A 16,398-nucleotide genomic window follows, 5' to 3' on the forward strand; every position below is an offset into this window, starting at 1 on the left:
GAGACCCTATGCCGGGCACAGCCGTGCCTTGGGCCCATCCTGGCGTTTCTGATGCTGCCTTCTGAGGCTTTCTCGGAGGAAGCAGAGGCTGGGCACATGTGAAGTGGCCGCAAGGCCAGTCCTGTGGCTTTGGGAAGCTTCCCACTTCCTTCTCACCTCACTGCTCACTCCAGACCCCTCCCTCGCCTCCCCAGCCAAGTGTTGGTGAGCAGAGCGGGGTGCCGGTGGCCCTGGAGGAAGGCACACTTACATTTCTTCTCCAGAATGCTCTGTCTGGCTTTGATGAATGCCAAGATGTCGGAGTCCGTCTGGCTGTCCCCAGTGAGAGGGATGGATGACATCGGCCTTGCAGGGATGCTGGGGACAACCACATATCACTCTTACTACTCCTTCCCTTTGGACTCAGTGCTTACCTTCCCAAAGTGCTTCCCATTTTCGGTGACTGCGTCTCACCCAGGAAGCTGGGCCACTGCAGCTGCCTCCTCCTCTCTCCCTCCACCTCCTCGGTGGAGCAGCCTCAGCTATCCTTTCACACGCAGATGAGTCATGTCCTCCCCTGGCTTAAACCTGTCAGTGGCTTCTCATCGCTCTTGGAATGAAATTCAAACTCCACCCCTGGGTGATCCCATCCCACAGCAATCTGGCTCCTCATCCACTACGCTCTGGCCACCTGACCTTCTTTCTGTGAGTCAAATACACTAAGTTCCTTCCGACCTCAGGCCCTTTGCTTTTGCTGTCCCCTCCCCCCAGGCTGCTCTCCCCCAGACCTTTAAACGGCTGGACATGCTTTCTCTCACCACCTTCTCTACCCCCTCCCCACCATGCTTCCCTACCCCCTTGCAGCTTAACCCACCCAAGCCCATTCTAGCTGGGGCCTAACTGTCTCTCCTTCAGCACTCAACTTAGATGTCATATCCTTTAGGACATCTCCCCAGGGTGTCCCCATCCCCCACCACGCTTAGCTAGTTGCTCCTGAGGCAGAGATAACTATTCTCTACTTTCTCCTTAAAAACAGAACTATAATATTTAGCTGAGTAAGTTGCCACAGCTAAAAAGCCCCTACATTTCCCAGCCTCCTTTGCAGCTGTGTGTGGCCTGGTGACCAAGTTCTGGCCAATGAGATTTATAAGAAGTGTTGTGTGCAATTTCCAGGAAATCTCCTTAAAAAGGGAGGGATGGGGTCCGGCCCGGTGGCGCAGCGGTTAAGTGCGCGCGTTCCGCTTCTAGGTGGCTCGGATTTCACCGGTTAGGATCCTGGGTGTGGACATGGCGCTGCTCGGCAAAAAGCAATGCTGTGGTAGGCGTCCCACGTATAAAGTAGAAGAAGATGGGCACGGATGTTAGCTCAGGGCCAGTCTTCCTCAGCAAAGAGGAGGATTAGCAGTAGTTAGCTCAGGGCTAATCTTCCTCAAAAACACAAAAAAAGGGAGGGATGTCTGCGCCCTTTTCTCTCCTCTTTCTCCATCAACTCCTGTACATATAAAATCCCCCTTAAGAAAATTTAGAGCAATGTACTCTCTTGGCTTTGCCCAGCGTCCATCCTCACACCCGAGACTCCACACAGCAGGGGACAGCACCCACTCCGTTGGAAGGCAGGGAACATTGCATATAATACAGGGTTTTGTATTGGTGTTCAGCTGCTGCTCAGCAAGAAGTGCTACAGCAGAACTGAGGCAGGGCGCCGCGTGGAGCTGCCTTGGGGGAAGAGTGGGGTGGGCCAGGTGAAGAAGGGCGTGCAGGCACCTAGTCAGAGGGCCGGAGTGAATGGCTCTCAGGCCTGAGGCCAGGCTTGTCAATGCCATGTCCTTCCCTGCCTGGGGTCTCAGTGGTGGGGCTAGTGGGCTATGCTGGACCTGCCCCTGGGCTGGCTCTTTTTCCTTTAATGGCCCCAGGTACACCCGCTCACAAGGAGATGGGAAGCAACTCTGCCCACAAAGGGTCCCAGCAACCCTGGGAGGAAATTCCCCAGCTCCGCGGGTCAGCATCGGTGAGAATCCCAGGGAGTTCCCAGGTTCCGGGGTGGAGGCTGGCCTTGGGTTCTATTTGTGCAGCCATAGGACAAGGGGCACCTTTAGTCGTGGGGGAAGTGTACTGGTGATTTCGGCCCACTCCGCCTACTGTAGGGGCTGTCACAGGTGTCAGAGGGAGGAGGAGACCACAGACCTGTCTTCCAGGAAGGCGCCGGTGCGGCTCTGCTGCTGGCTGTGCAGGACGGGGCAGGGCGAGGGCAGGATTTTCCTGGCACTCACATCACTGCAAAAGACAAACCGACAAAAGCAAAACGTATGGGAGGAGGTTGACAGAAGAGAAATTTAGGGTTTATATTTAGGAGCTGTTATGGACTGAAGGTTTGTGTCCCCCCGAAAATCCATATGTTGAAGCCCTAACCCTCAGTTTGATGGTATCTGAAGGAGGGACCTTTAGGAGGTAATTGGATTTTGATGAGGTCATGAGGTGGGGTCCCCATGATGGGATTGGTGCCCTTATAAGAAGAGGAGGAGAGACCAGAGCTCTCTCGGTACCACGTGAGGACACAGTGAGTCTGCAAGCCAGGTTGTGGGTCCTCTCCAGAAACTAATTCTGCTGGATCTTGATCTGGGGCTTCCTAGCCTCTAGAAATGTGAGAAATAAATAATTTCCTGTTGTTTAAGCCACCCAGTCTATGGTGTTTCGTTATGGCAGCTTAAGCTGACTAAGACAGGGGCTGAGAATCCTCTGTCATGGGTGGTCTTTAGGCTGCTAGACAGAATACCAAAGACTGGGTGCCTTAAACAACAGGAATTTCTTTCTCACAGTTCTGGAGGTTGGAAGTCTGAGAGCAGGGTGCCAGCATGCTCAAGTTCTTACGAGGGTCCTCATGTGGACTATGGACTGCCAAGTGCTCACTGTGTTCTTACATGGTGGAAAGAGAGTAAGCTAGCTCTCTGAGCTCTTCTTATATAGGCACTAATCCCATTCATGAGGGCCCCACCCTCATTACATAAAGGCCCACCTCCAAAGGCCCCACTTCTGAATACTATCACTTTGGGGCTTAGATGTCAACACAGGAATTTTTGGAGGATACATTCAACTCATAACATTCTGCCCCTGGCTCCCAAAACTTCACGTCCTTCTCATGTGTAAAATACATTCAGCCTATTCCGCCAGCCGCCAAAGTCTTAACTTGTTCCAGCAGCAACTCTGAAGTCTACATTCCAGAGTGTCATCTAAATATCATCTCAATTAGATATGGATGAGAGTCAAGGTAAAATTCACCCTGAGGCAGAAATTCCTCACCAGCTGTGGACCTGTGAAACCAGAGAAGTTATGTGGTTCTAAAATACAACGACAGGACAGGCATAGGGAGAGACATACCACCCAAAACGGAGAGAGAGGAAAGAAGGAAAGAGTGATGGGTCCTCAAGCAGGTCCAAAATCTAGCAATGCTAACGCCATGAGATCTTAAGGCTTGAGAAGAATCCTCTTTGGCTCAACGCTCTGCCTCCAGACCCACTGGGGTGAAGGTCCCGTGTTCTGGACACACTGAGGTGGATTTCCTGCTGGACTCTGCTGGGTAGGGGTCATGCCATCATGGTTCTGCTGCGTGGCCCCACCCCTAGAGCTTTGGGCAGAGGCCATCTGACCCGATGAAAGTAAGGCTAGGGGCCCCCCTTTGGAAATGGAGGAGGCAACTGTGATGATCTCTGAATCACGTTTGGGGCCATTCTTCCCTTGTCTTGAAGAAGAGTACATGTTCACGGCAGAAGAGCTCTATGGTCCCATCCTGCAGAATCCAAGAAGTTCAACAGCCCTCCTCATTCCTTCCCGTCTCCTTCTCCTTCAGTTCAGTCTGTCAGTTTGCCAGCTGAGGTAGCTGATGAAATCTGGGGTTCACACCCACACTAATCTCCGTATCAAACGGTCACTTGGTGACACCCCTAGTGTTCTCTTCTGAGGATGTTTTCTCACGTTTTGCAATATGGATAGGCTGAGAATTTTCCAAATCTTTAAGTTCTAGTTCCTTTTTGCTTCCTAATTCCATCTTCAGGTCATTTCTCTCTTCTCATATTTACTCTAAGCAGTCAGGCGGAGCCAAGCCGCTCCTTCAACACTTTGCTTAGAAATCTCCTCAGCTAAATATCTAATGTCATCACATCCAAGTTCTACCTTCCACGAAAAGCTAGACCAGGAACACAATTCAGCCAAGTTCTTTGCCGCTGCAACGAGGATCACCTTTTCTTCATTGTCCAATAATATGTTCCTCATTTCTGTCTGAGACCTCATCAGAATGGCCTTTACCATTCATATTCCTACCAACCTTCTCTACGTGATTATTCACATATTCTCTGAGAAGATGGAAGCTTTCTCGATAGCTCTCCTCTTTCCTTTCTGAGCCCTCACCAGAATTGCCTTTAAAAGTCCATTTAAGACAATCTCAGCTCTTCTGGCATGCACTTCAAAACTCTTCTAGCCTCTACCCGTTACCTGGTTCTAAAACCGTGTCTATATTTTTAGGTATTTGTTATAACTGCACCCTACTTCTCTTACTAATCTCTGTGTCAGTCAGTTTGGACTACTATAACGAAGTACCATAGGCTGAGTGGCTCATAAACAATGGAAATTCATTTCTCACAGTTTCAGAGGCTAGAATCTGAGATCAGGGTGCCAGCATGACTGGGTTCTGGTGAGAGCCCTCTTCCGGGTTGCAAACTGCCGACTTCTCATTGTGTCCTCACATGAGGAAAGAGAGTGGGCTAGCTCTCTGGCCTTTTGTTTGTTTGTTTGTTTTAAATATGACTTTAGCATCCTCTAGTGATTTTCCTTTTTTTTTTTGCTGGGAAAGATTTGCCCTGAGCTAACATTTATTGCCAACTTTCCTCTCTCTCTTTCTTTTTTTTTTCCTCCCCAAAGCCCTGGTACATAGCTGTATATTCTAGTTATAGGTCCTTCTAGTTCTTCTATGTGGGCCATCACCACAGCATGGCTACTGACAGACAAGTGGTGTGGTTCTATGATCAGGAAGTGAACCCTGGCCGTTGAAGTGGAGTGTGCCAAACTTTAATCCCTAGGCCATCAGGGCTGGCTCTCTCTGGCCTTTTCTTATATGGGCACTAATCCCATTCATGAGGGCCCTACCCTCATGACCTAATTACCTCCCAAAGGCCCCACCTCCTAATAGCATCACATTGGGGGTTATATTTCAACAAATGAATTTGGGGAGGACACAAACATTTAGTTCATAACAGATGGTTTACACATTAGTTTTCACTGTTGGAGCACTGCATGTGCTGGAGGTGCAAGCTGAACAAAAACAGTACTGATCACAACTGTCGCCTATAGACGCATCTACACCAGGTCCCGGGAAAGCGCTCTGCAAACATCATGCCATTTAATCCTCTCAGTAGCCTCGTTATCATCATTATATAGACCAGAAAAGTGAGGCCTAGAGAGGTTAAAGAAACTCTCAACATTACCCAGCTGCTAAGTGGCAGAATCTGGATCTCGCCACAAGTCTGTGAGCCTCAGAGCCCGTGCTGTCAGCCACGATGCTTTATTAACCAGACCCGAGTCTGTGGTTCCGAGGAAGCACACGATGGAGCTGCATGGCTTATTCCGGCCACGTCCACGGACCAGCTCCGTGCTCCCTGAGTGAGGAGTCAGCTCCAACAGCTCATGCAGATGCAACTTTGTCCACCTAACCTGGCTGCCTGCTGCATGTGCCCTGCCCTGGATGCCTGGTTGCAAACAGTGGAATCCAGCAGTGCCCCCTGGGAGGTGAAGAGGCCGGGATGCCAGTGACATTATGAGGTCCTCTCCCTTGCTTTGGGATGGTCCTGCCTAGATACCACGTCAGAAGTGGAAGAGGCGTGGTGGGGACATTCAGGCTGAGAGGTGGGCTAGGGTAGGGACAGGTGCATCGGCTTCATCTAGCCTGCGTCATCACTCCACAGGCCTGACGACTTGCTGGCCCACCCATGAGTACAGCCCCTTCCTCAGCTCCAGCCTCTGCCCTCTCCCATCGCAGCCAGTGGCAGGGCTTCTCACTCTGCACCTGCTTCCACAGATTCAGGACTGTGAGTCAAACAAAGAGGAAAGGAAATCAGGGCCTGGGATCTTTTCTCTTCAGACGTCTATTTCTGAGCATCTCAGACTCTCTCCTGAGTCTTTGGGAGAGTTGAGGATCTGTGCTGTCTGGTGAGGGCTGCTGTAGGACCAGAGGCAGCCACAAGGTGGCAGGCTCTGCCTGCTTTTCTTTGGAGAACTGTGGCCAGTACTCAGGGCTCCTTCTGAGTGGCTCCTTGTGCAGGCCCTGGGCAGAGAAAGAGAAAGGGCTTTCCAACCTGTGGGTGCTTTGATTACACCAGGTCAAGGTCAGTTTGGAAGCTGTAGCAAGTCTTGCAAGATCAAGTGATTGGCACAGGAATGGCTCAGTAACTCAATGGTTTCCCCGCGGAGCCTCTTCTCAGATGCCAGGGAGCCTTCACCGGTGCCAACAGTTGAGCGCTGGGAGCGGGTGGAAGAGGAGCAGAGCTGGACATGGGCAGGGCAGAGCGCATGGTCACACCATGGCAGATGGGGTGTCCAGCACCCTCTGCAGAGGCCCAAGTGCCCAGCCCGTTGTCTCAACCAGCTCACGCAGGAGGGTGGCACATGCGAAGGTTGGGGCTCCTGAGGGAAATGAGTCCCCCAGTCCTGAGGCTGCTTGAGAGTCCCTGGATGCCTTAGCTCGGTTTCTGAGCCCTCAGGATCATACCGTGAATTACTTCTGTCCTCTTTCCTGACCAACCAGCCTTTGACAATGAATTCATTTCTCATGTTGACATTCCTTCTGGAGAGAGAACAAACCAGCCATCAGATTTAATGATCTCTTTCTTAATAAGGATTAATAAGTAATATTAATAATAATTAGGCCTCCTGGGTTGCCAATCAGAGTGTTGTGAATTTACTGTGATCAGCCTGCAGGCCCTGAGCATCCTCGGGCAAGTGATGGAATCAGCCTTCCTTCAGAAGCTGAGCAGCAGAGCACCAGCGCCTGGCTGCACCAAGGCTGTCAAGGGAGCCACTCTGGAGCTCGGGGGCAAACAGCCAGCTGGACCCGCGCTCACTGGCTCCAGCAGCTCTTCAGTGGCACTGGCACTGGAACATTTCTCTGCTCATAGAATAATAGAGTCAGAACGATCTTGATGCGTCTTACAGATGAGGCAGAGAATCCCAAAGCGGAGAGCTGGCTTGCCCAGTGGCCCACTGCTTGGAGAGCTCTGACAGGGATTTGTTCGATACAGCCTTTGTGAAAGTCTAAGCTGAGTCTAACCTTGGAGGTAACCACTGGTGAGATAATACACACCTTGGAAATCCAAGGTTCCGAACCTCAGGGTTAAGGATCTCTCGGCAAGCACATGCAGGCATCATCTTAAATTGGAATAGCTAACGAATGTCCAGGAATGCCAAAGCCAGAATAGAACAGGCCCTGCTTCTCAGACAAGGTGGATGTCGGGGGAGGAGCGGGATTCTGTTGGTGGTTTCCCAAGGAGATCCTAGGAGGCTCTGCCCAGTGGCTAATTCTTAGACCTAAGGTGGCAGCAAAGTGGACAAATGGACAAGGAAAAAGAGTGGCAGCCTTGGCTGATAGGGAGCATGGGAGAAGCAGCACAAAGCACAGGTGGGAAGACCAAAAAAGAAGAAAGAGAATGTAGGGTGGAAATAAAGATAGGTAGAGTGCGAGAGAGGAATAAAAAGATGGGAAAAGAAGGGAGTGAAGGAGTAAAGCTGAGAGAGGAAAGGAGGGAGGGAGAGGGCAGAGAGCAGGAGGTGGGAGGGAGGAAGAAATGCCACTGAGCAAAGATGACGCTGTAGCTCTTCATGTTATTAACTAGAGTTCAGAACATCACATTCGCTTTCCGGCCTAAGTTTTCTCATTCGTTAAATGGGAGGATTGAATTCAGGGGTTCTCAATGGAAATGGTGGGGCCAATATCAGGGAGTTCTGGTTTCTGGTCAGGGGCTGGCCTTCTAAGCACACCCAGATTTGCTCTTTGAAAATCCTGGCCCCTTGAAAATCAGACTGTGGACACATGGAAAGGCAGGAGGCCCCTGGCAGGAGGACCTGGAATTCAGCAGAATATACAAAAAGCACGATTGTATGAAATAGTATGGAATATGGGCTGGAAAATGGCACCTCCTACTAAACAGCAGAATACACAGGTGCTCTTAAAGGGCGGTCACTAACGTTAAAGGGAGTTGACCCGAGGAGTGAGGGGGTGGCCAGATGCTGACAGGCCCGGTCAATCCTGGAATCACCATTTATTAGCTGGGGGACCCTGAGCAAGATAATTAATCTCTCGGAGACTGTGTGTTCTCATCTGTAAAATGGGGACAAGGATAGCACCTATGTCACTCATTTGTGCAGTGCCTGGCCCAGAGGGCCCTTGATAAATGGACAGGGGCTATTATTACTGTAGAAGAAGAAAGCCAACGCCGTCTCCTTGGAGGATGTAAGGACATCAACAACTGATCCTTTGCTGTTGGCTGTTTGCAGAGAATGTGCAAGAAGCCACTAGGACCTGGGCTGGGTATCCCCTCTGCTTCCCCTCATAGAGCTCTGTGAGCTCCTTCCCGCCAGATCGTAGAGCGAGGGGCAGGTGAACAGCAGAGCCCCCAGACGCTTTCCCTCTCACCTGTCTACTGTCAGCTTTCCTCCCCCAATTTTTGGTATCCAAACTACTGTGTGGGCGAGAATTTAGAAGTGCCAACCGCTTACAGCTTAGGCGTCCTAACAAACATTGTTCAGGACTCTTGGGTATCTCTGCCAAGGGTCAGCGATCGGACCAGAGCACTGGCAGCCACTGCAGAGGACGGACGGGCCTGAACAGTGCTCCAGGGCCTGCCAGAGAGCCATCTCCCCAAAGACCCTCCTGCCAGCAGTCATCAAAGGGGCTTGGGGCTGAGCTCTGGGAACATGATTTTGGGAAAGGTCCCATGGGTGATCTGATACCTATCTTTGAAATCAAGATTCTGAACTTCACCTAGCAGGCACAGTCTATTTCTACGTTATAGCCCTGGAGTGTGTTTACTGGGCCTTTCCACGCACGCACGCGCGCGCGCACACACACACACACACACACACAAACACACACACCCATGCGCTTCACTGTGTTAGAAAAGAGGCTGGGGAAATAGCCAGGGCTTCTGCGCCTCATAATTGGGAGGAGAGCTTATTCTTGTGTGGCAGACACACGAGAGGCTCGGAATGGAGCTGGAGCAGTGACCGGGGGAAACACTGTCCCCTTGGCTGGCCTGGCCCAGTGTTTTTCAGACATGCTTTGTGGAGTCCTGGGATTTCAGGGATGGGGCCCTGTGTGGAGAGGCAGGAAGGTATACGGGGCTGCAAACTCAAGCGCCCCAGTGAGTGCACCCAAGTGAATGCACAGAGAGGGCCCATGTAGGACATTTATGCTAAGATGCCTGTATTGTTATGGAGCAGTGCAGCTGTCTACTTACACTGCCTTTTATTTTTGAATTAATGGCCCAGTTTTTCAAGAAGTTTTAGGTTTATAGAAAACTTAGCAGATAGTGCAGAGAGTTTCCATGTAACCCCTCTCTCCCTCCTTAGTTTCCCCTATTATTAACATCTTGCCTTAGGGCTGTACATTTGTTACAACTGATGACCCAATACTGATACATTATTAACTGAAGTCCATAGCTTACGTGGGGGGTCATCGTTTCTGTCGTACAGTTCTGTGGATTTTGACAAATGCATCAGATCACATAGCCACCATTACAGTGTCACACAGCATAGTTTCACTGCCTTAAAAATCCCCTGTGTTCCCCCTTTCCACCCTCCCCTCTCTCCTTGGTAACTACTGATCTTTTTACTGTCTCCATAGTTTTGTCTTTCCCAGAATGTCATATAGTTGGAATCATACACTATGTAGTCTCTTCAGATTGGCTTCTTTCACCTTGTAATATGCATTTAAGATTCCTTCATGGCTTGATAGCTCATTTCTTTTTAGCACTGATTCATATTCCATTGTCTGGATGTGCCACACTTTGTTTATCCATTCACCTATGAAGGACATCTGGGTTGCTTCCAGTTATGGCAATTATGAATAAAGCTGCTATAAACATTTGTGTGCAGGTTTTTGTGTGGACGTAAGTTTTCAACTCCTTGGGTAAATACCAAGGAATGTGATTGCTGAATCATATGGCCAGAGTGTGTTTAGTTTTGTGAGAAACTGCCAAATGGTCTTCTAAAGAGGCTGTACCATTTTGCATTCCCACCAGCAACGAATGAGGGTTCCTGTTGCTCTACATCCTCGCCAGCATTTGATGGTGTCATATTTTTGGATCTTAGCCATTCTAATAGATGTGTAGTGGTACCTCATTGTTGTTTTAATTTGCAATTTCTTAAGGACATATGAGCATCTTGAGCATCTATGAGCATATATATCGAGCATCTTGTCATACACTTGTTTGCCATCTATATGTCTTCTTTGGTGAGGTGGCTGTTCTGATATTTTGCCCATTTAAAAATTATTGTTGACTTTTAAGAGTTCCTTGTGTATTTTGGACACAAGTCCTTTATCAGCTACATGTTTCACAGAGATTTTCTCCCAGTCTGTGGCTTGCCTTTTCATTCTCTTAACAGTGTCTTTCGCAGAGCAGCATTTTTAATTTTAATAAAGTCCAACTTATCAATTTGTCTTTTATGGATCTATCTGCATTGCCTTTTAAAACAACAGCCTAGCCAAACAGAACACACCTTGCCAGCTGTTGACCCTGGGCTTAGGGGCTCACGTAGGAGATGTTTCCTAAGACTAGACTACCAGCTGAAGTGCTGGCACGGCAGGCAGGTTGGGGGATGTGGAGATGTCCAGGGAAAATGTCAACCAGGTGGTGGAGGGCTCACTGACTGGTTTGTTTTTTTAAAGAGTAGTTTTAGATTTACAGAAAAGTTGAAAAGATAGTACCAAGAGTACCCCATACCCAGTTTCCTTTCTTACATAATCTTATGTTCGTATGGCACATTCGTCACAACTAATGAACCAATGTTGATACATTGTTATTAACTAAAGCCCATACTTTATTCAGATGTTCTTACTTGTTACCTAATGTGCTTTTTCTGATCTAGGATCCCACCCAGGAGAGCACATTACATTTTGTTGTCGTATCTCTTTAGGTTTCTCTTGTCTGTGACGGTTTCTCAGAATTTCCTTGTCTTTGATGACCTTGACAGTTTTGAGGAGTACTGGGCAGATATTTTGTAGAATGTCCCTCAGTTGGGACTTGTCTGATGTTTTCCTCATGATTCTACTGGGGTTATGGGTTTTTGAGAAGAAGATCACAGAGGGAAATTGCCATTCTCATCACATCATTTCAAGGATACCGTCTGGCACTCCCCCTCACCCTGTTTAAAAGCTCTATTTCACATTTCTAAGTGAGAGCTCAGCTCCTGTTCAAACCCAGTCAAAGGATCGCTCCTTGGCGGTGGAGGCTGAGGCCCCACTCATGCTGCCCTGGCCTCTGTCATGGCAGTGCCGGGTCTGTCTAGGGGATGGAGGATGGCCAAGGCATGCGTCATTGGCTCTACCACCTGAGCTGTGTGGCTGGAAGGAGATAATAGCGTGGACGGCATGGGAAGGAACCTGTCTTCAGAAGACGGTGTGCAGGGCAGCAGAGTCCTGGCTGGACCATGCCAACATTCAGGGAAACTGGCCCTGGGCTGTCCTCATGGAGGCCGTCCTCACGGGAGGCTGCCCACATCTCTCCTGAATCTGTGCTAGGATGGAGTCCTTTACCAGAGCTCCCCTGTATCCCGGCAGGCCGACCACCAACATCCCCCCGGCCCCCCCCACCCGCCACCAACTCTCCCTCCCTCTCCCATGCTACTCTCCCCTCCCTCCTACTGCCAACCCCTTCTTCCTGCTCAGGGGGCAAGACCAGGGCTTGTGGGTTAAGCCGCTAGTCTCTTGCAGCCATGGCAGTAGGTCCAGTGGCTGTCAGAGCAAGGGGGAGAGGACTGAAGACTGAAGGGGGTGCTCAAACGAGCCTGAAAGCCACTGTAGGGCCCGAGCATCTACAACTGATTTAGCAGTAAAATAAGTTCACCCTCTCGCATCGTGCAGCCCACCGAGAAACCAGAGGAGCCGGAATGGCAGAGGAGAGGTGGGAGCCCTTTCTGGGCACCCTCACCCCGTCGGCAGAGGGCGCTCCTTACCTTTTGTCAGAGAGACACTGGGCCCTTTCGTGCTGGGCCTCAGGTGTCTGCAGAAAAGGCTTCATGGGGTTGAGGGCATTCACCGCGGGAGAGTTTACCTGTTGGCCCAGGAAGGAGATCACAGTGTTAGCCTGACTCTAATGACATGGGAAAACGTCCTTGATGTATTTCTTAAGGGGAAAAAGCTAGCTATGGAAGTCGGTAAATACAACATACGTGGGAAAAAATAAATCTAAACATAGTAATGACCATGATGATGGGCAACAAAATATTATCTTGGGATGGCAGGATTACAGGTAATGTTTGATTCTTTGTGCTTTTCTGTGCTTTCTAAGTTTTCTAAATTGAGCATGTATTACTTTGTGTAGTTTGGGAAAAATGTTTAAAATGTGATCTGACAATTCTCCAGAGGTCCTTTCTGGTTTGCTTCCTCTTGTCCCAAAGAGAAGCTGCCAGAGTCTGGAGGAATCCACTGAGCGGTTCCCGTAGGGAAGCAGCTCCGCCAGGTGCCCTGAGACCCTGGCACGTCTCCATGCAGGGCTCCGGAGCAAGGCTTAAACTGCAGCTTCCCTGAGCCCTGGCAGAATACCCCGTGACTCCCCCAGAACAAGAATGCACAGGAGGCTCACGAGGAGCTGCTCCCAGGCTATTTCCCCTTGTCTCCCGATCTCCCCAGGATGCTGTCATGGGACAGTTTCTCATCGCCTCTCACGCTCTCTGAAGGTTTATGGCTTTCCACCTCGCCCTGCTCAGGGTACACCTGCAGCTATAAAACTGCCTAGTGGCGGGATGGAATTGGCTCCTCAAGGTGGCCCATCATCCCTGTTGCAGTCACCTGGTCCTGTTGGTTTCAGTGACATCCTGTGGGACAGGGGACACATGGAGTTGTCACCTTTGCCTACTCTGGCTTTCACTGTCTATGTAAATCATAAACTGTCCAAATCTGTCAGCTCTGCCCAGACACTTCTGAGTCACACCGGACGAGCCGCATTGACTGTTCAGTGGCTGAAGGTCTCATTCTCTGATGACCTCACTAGGAAGGGTCTTAACTGGAGCACAGACAGCAGCACCGTGAGCATGGATGCGAACCAGTTACATCTTCATTTTTCCTGACTTCTACCTGAGATGGAGCATTTCTTTCAATGATAAATGTAGACAACAAATCGTAGTAATATTAGCAGTACCAGTGCCTTGTCACCAGTAGAAATCACCGATATTTTCACATTGCCTTACAGTTATTGCAGAAACCTTGAAATACTGTATTCATCACTACTTTGAAATTATGGCAAATTATGGGCCCACCCCTAGATCTTATAGTAATGCATTTGTAAAGTGGTATGCACAGTACTATACCATAACTTTGTTTTAAAAATATATCGAGAACTGTATTTCAGTCTTATTGGTGTTCTTTGTCTTCTTCTGTATTTAATTTTATCCAGATATTCTCCTCTATTGTCTGGACACATGGCTACTTGGTAACATACTGTTACTGCTTGATTGTGTGTCCTCAATCTTTTCCTGGCTTTCTGTTTCTTTGTCCTTAAAATGAGGGGATCTGCCTGTTAGATCATCTCTAAGGGTTCTGCCAGCCAAGCAAGTGACAGGATTAAGTGTACTTTGTCACTTCCATTGTGCTACAGCTGAGGAGTCGCACGAGGACAGTCAGAAGTGGAGGTTTGTACTAACAGGTTGTTTTAGCCTTTATCATACTATAGAGAATGTCTAGGAATTTGTCTAGGAAATGTGCAAAAGTGTACGCACAAATATGTCACCAGTGAAAAACCAGAAACAACCTAAATATTAAATAATAGGAGACTGGTTAAGCAGATGACAATAAACCCACATGATGGGACAGTGACAGCCATTAGAACACCCGTGGAGGACAACAAGGCGGAAGGGTAGTCGTGCTGTACAGTTAAGTGAAAAAAAGCCATTGAGGCACTGAAAACCAATATGATTCTATTTTTATAAAAACATAGGGATGTATATGCATAGAAAAAAAGATGAAATAATATAAGCCAATATGTTAATATTGGTTATCCTTAAGTGGTGGGATTGTGGTGAGTTTTACTTCCTTGTGTTTTTCTACATTTTCTAAAATTTATGTAATTTATATATATATATATATATGAATGACTATAATAAACAAAACAATCACATTGTCAATATGATATCACTGGAGAACATCACAGACAGCAGTGCAGTGATGGCAACCCACTGGTTTGGGGAGCTATGCCCTCCATCCCCACCTTTCCACGTGTCAGGCACCAGAGCAAGGAAGCACTGAGCCCCGACCATTTGCGTTCCTCGTTACTAAAACGAGCACTTGCTTCGTGAGCCAGGGCTGAGAGCAGGGGGGCCTGTTGGTCGAAGTGCCCCCTCTTCTGCCTCTGGCAGCCCCATGGGGGCTGTGTGTCTGACCCCTCCCCAGCTGCCCTGATGTTCCCCAGGCCACAGGGGGAGGGGCGGCTCTGGGGCAGCAAGGGACACGCTGCCGATACCTGCAGGCTGGTGGCCTCCTCTGCCCACCAGGCTTCAAACTCTTTCTGCAGCTTCACCTTGGCTTTTTCCATGAGAAACTGCAGGTGCTCAATCTCCACCTTCAGGGCCTTCAGGCGCGTGAACATTGCTTTATATCTACAGTGGGATCAGAGAAGAGTCTCAGAAGTCACAGGCAAGGAGGGAGGGCTGTAAACGGACCGTCGCTGCAGGGCCTGGGCCTCAGAAGCCTGGCACAGAGGCCTCGGCGTGGCACCAGGGTTTGAGTCCCTCATAAAGCAACAGAGCCAAGTGTTTCTGTCCAGGGCCCACGGGGCTCTGTGTGTGGGCTGAATGACCCTTCTCCTCTCAGAAGGCTAACTACCATCACTGAGCACCTACTCAGGGGCAACCTTGCTCTCGGCCCTCGACATAGAGCAACTCATCTCATCGTCTTCACAAGCCCGTGATGAAGATCCTGTTGTCATCATCTCCTCTTCACGGATGGGGAACCTGAGGCATGGAGAGCTTGAGTAATGTGCTCTATGGCACAGAGCTAATGAGCAGAAGGGCCAGGATTTGAACCCCGGCCGGCTGGCTCCAGAACCACAGTCTTAACTCCCTTACCCTTCTGCTGGTTCCCCTTCACTCGGGAGACCAAGAGCGACAACTCGTTTGTTACTCCATGTGTGCGTTTGGGGCTACAAGGAATTAGAATGTGTCTAACAGGAAGCAGGTGAACAGCCAAGCGGCAGAGACCACTTGGCTTCTGAGATGACCCTGAAGTCATCTGAAGAATGTGGGCCAAGGAGACAAGATGGGGTGGAGCAAAGACGCAAGAAGAATGGTTTGGAAAGAAACTGAGAAAAATAAGTGAAGCGAGGGAAAACGAGGACAACTGGGGAGCCAATCCCAGTGGTGGAGAGCCACAGTGGCACGTCCAGGAGGCCAGTGCGAGGAGGCCAGCACAAGGCACGCTGGAAGGAGGATGCTGGCAGGAGAAGACACAGTGCATAGTTGTCAGGAGGGACCTGGAGCCCAGCCACATGGGGCTGTGTTCTCCTCAGGTCTCGGGATGGCAGGAGCGTGTGTGTGTGTGGCAGTGGGGAGGAGCAGTGTGATTGCGTTTGCTCAGGATGCATGCCTAGTACGCACAGGGGTGGCCTGTGTTTCAATAACACCATCAGCTCCTTGAGGACAAGGAAGGTGACTTGTTTGGTCTCCCAAGAACCTCTCCATGGCATGGAGGAGACAGCAAACGTTTGCTGAATGCATAAATGAATGAATGAACTAAAAAGTTTGACTGGAGTGTTCCGGGAGATTCTGGGACCATGCTGTGTATCAGCAATGACCACATGTCTGTTTACGCTGGAGGTTCCTCACTCTGTAAGTGAAATCATTTTGGGACCCCAAATGGCTGCAGGAGGGTATGCTGTTCTCAGGACACCTCACAGATAAGGACACAAGAGGGAAATGGGGCAAAGCGCAGGCCTGAGGAAGACCTCCACGGCCATACTTCTCGCCCCTAGATGGCGCAGGCCTGAGGAAGACCTCCACGGTCATACTTCTCGCCCCTAGATGGCAGTAGCAGACAAGACTAGCTGCTTGCAGAGCTGCAGCCTGGGGCCTTGGGCTGGAGAGCGTGACAGCAGCAAACCGGCCTCCCTGATTGGTAAATTCCAGCTCCAGGGCCTGCTTCGGCTTCTGCTCCCCATTCCAACCTCACAC

The 16,398-nt window shown here is 49.7% G+C and overlaps 1 protein-coding gene across 6 annotated transcripts in view; it reads right to left on the reverse strand.

Moving 5' to 3' along the window:
- The window catches only part of KIF6 (kinesin family member 6), a 371,457-nt gene that overhangs the window by 11,400 nt on the left and 343,659 nt on the right, over positions 1–16,398 (reverse strand). For 3 of the 6 annotated variants that reach the window (XM_070244517.1, XM_070244519.1, XM_070244520.1), the window contains 5 exons: positions 14,694–14,829; positions 12,193–12,290; positions 6,734–6,808; positions 2,164–2,253; positions 251–357 (listed from right to left, as the gene is read on the reverse strand). In XM_070244517.1, the coding sequence (XP_070100618.1) occupies positions 251–357; positions 2,164–2,253; positions 6,734–6,808; positions 12,193–12,290; positions 14,694–14,829 (506 nt within the window). The remainder of the gene's footprint in view (positions 1–250; positions 358–2,163; positions 2,254–6,733; positions 6,809–12,192; positions 12,291–14,693; positions 14,830–16,398) is intronic. The other 3 variants (XM_070244518.1, XM_070244521.1, XM_070244522.1) reach the window with 1 other exon arrangement.

The sequence above is a fragment of the Equus caballus genome, chromosome 20 (assembly GCF_041296265.1).
Source record: "Equus caballus isolate H_3958 breed thoroughbred chromosome 20, TB-T2T, whole genome shotgun sequence".
Lineage (NCBI taxonomy): Eukaryota > Metazoa > Chordata > Mammalia > Perissodactyla > Equidae > Equus > Equus caballus.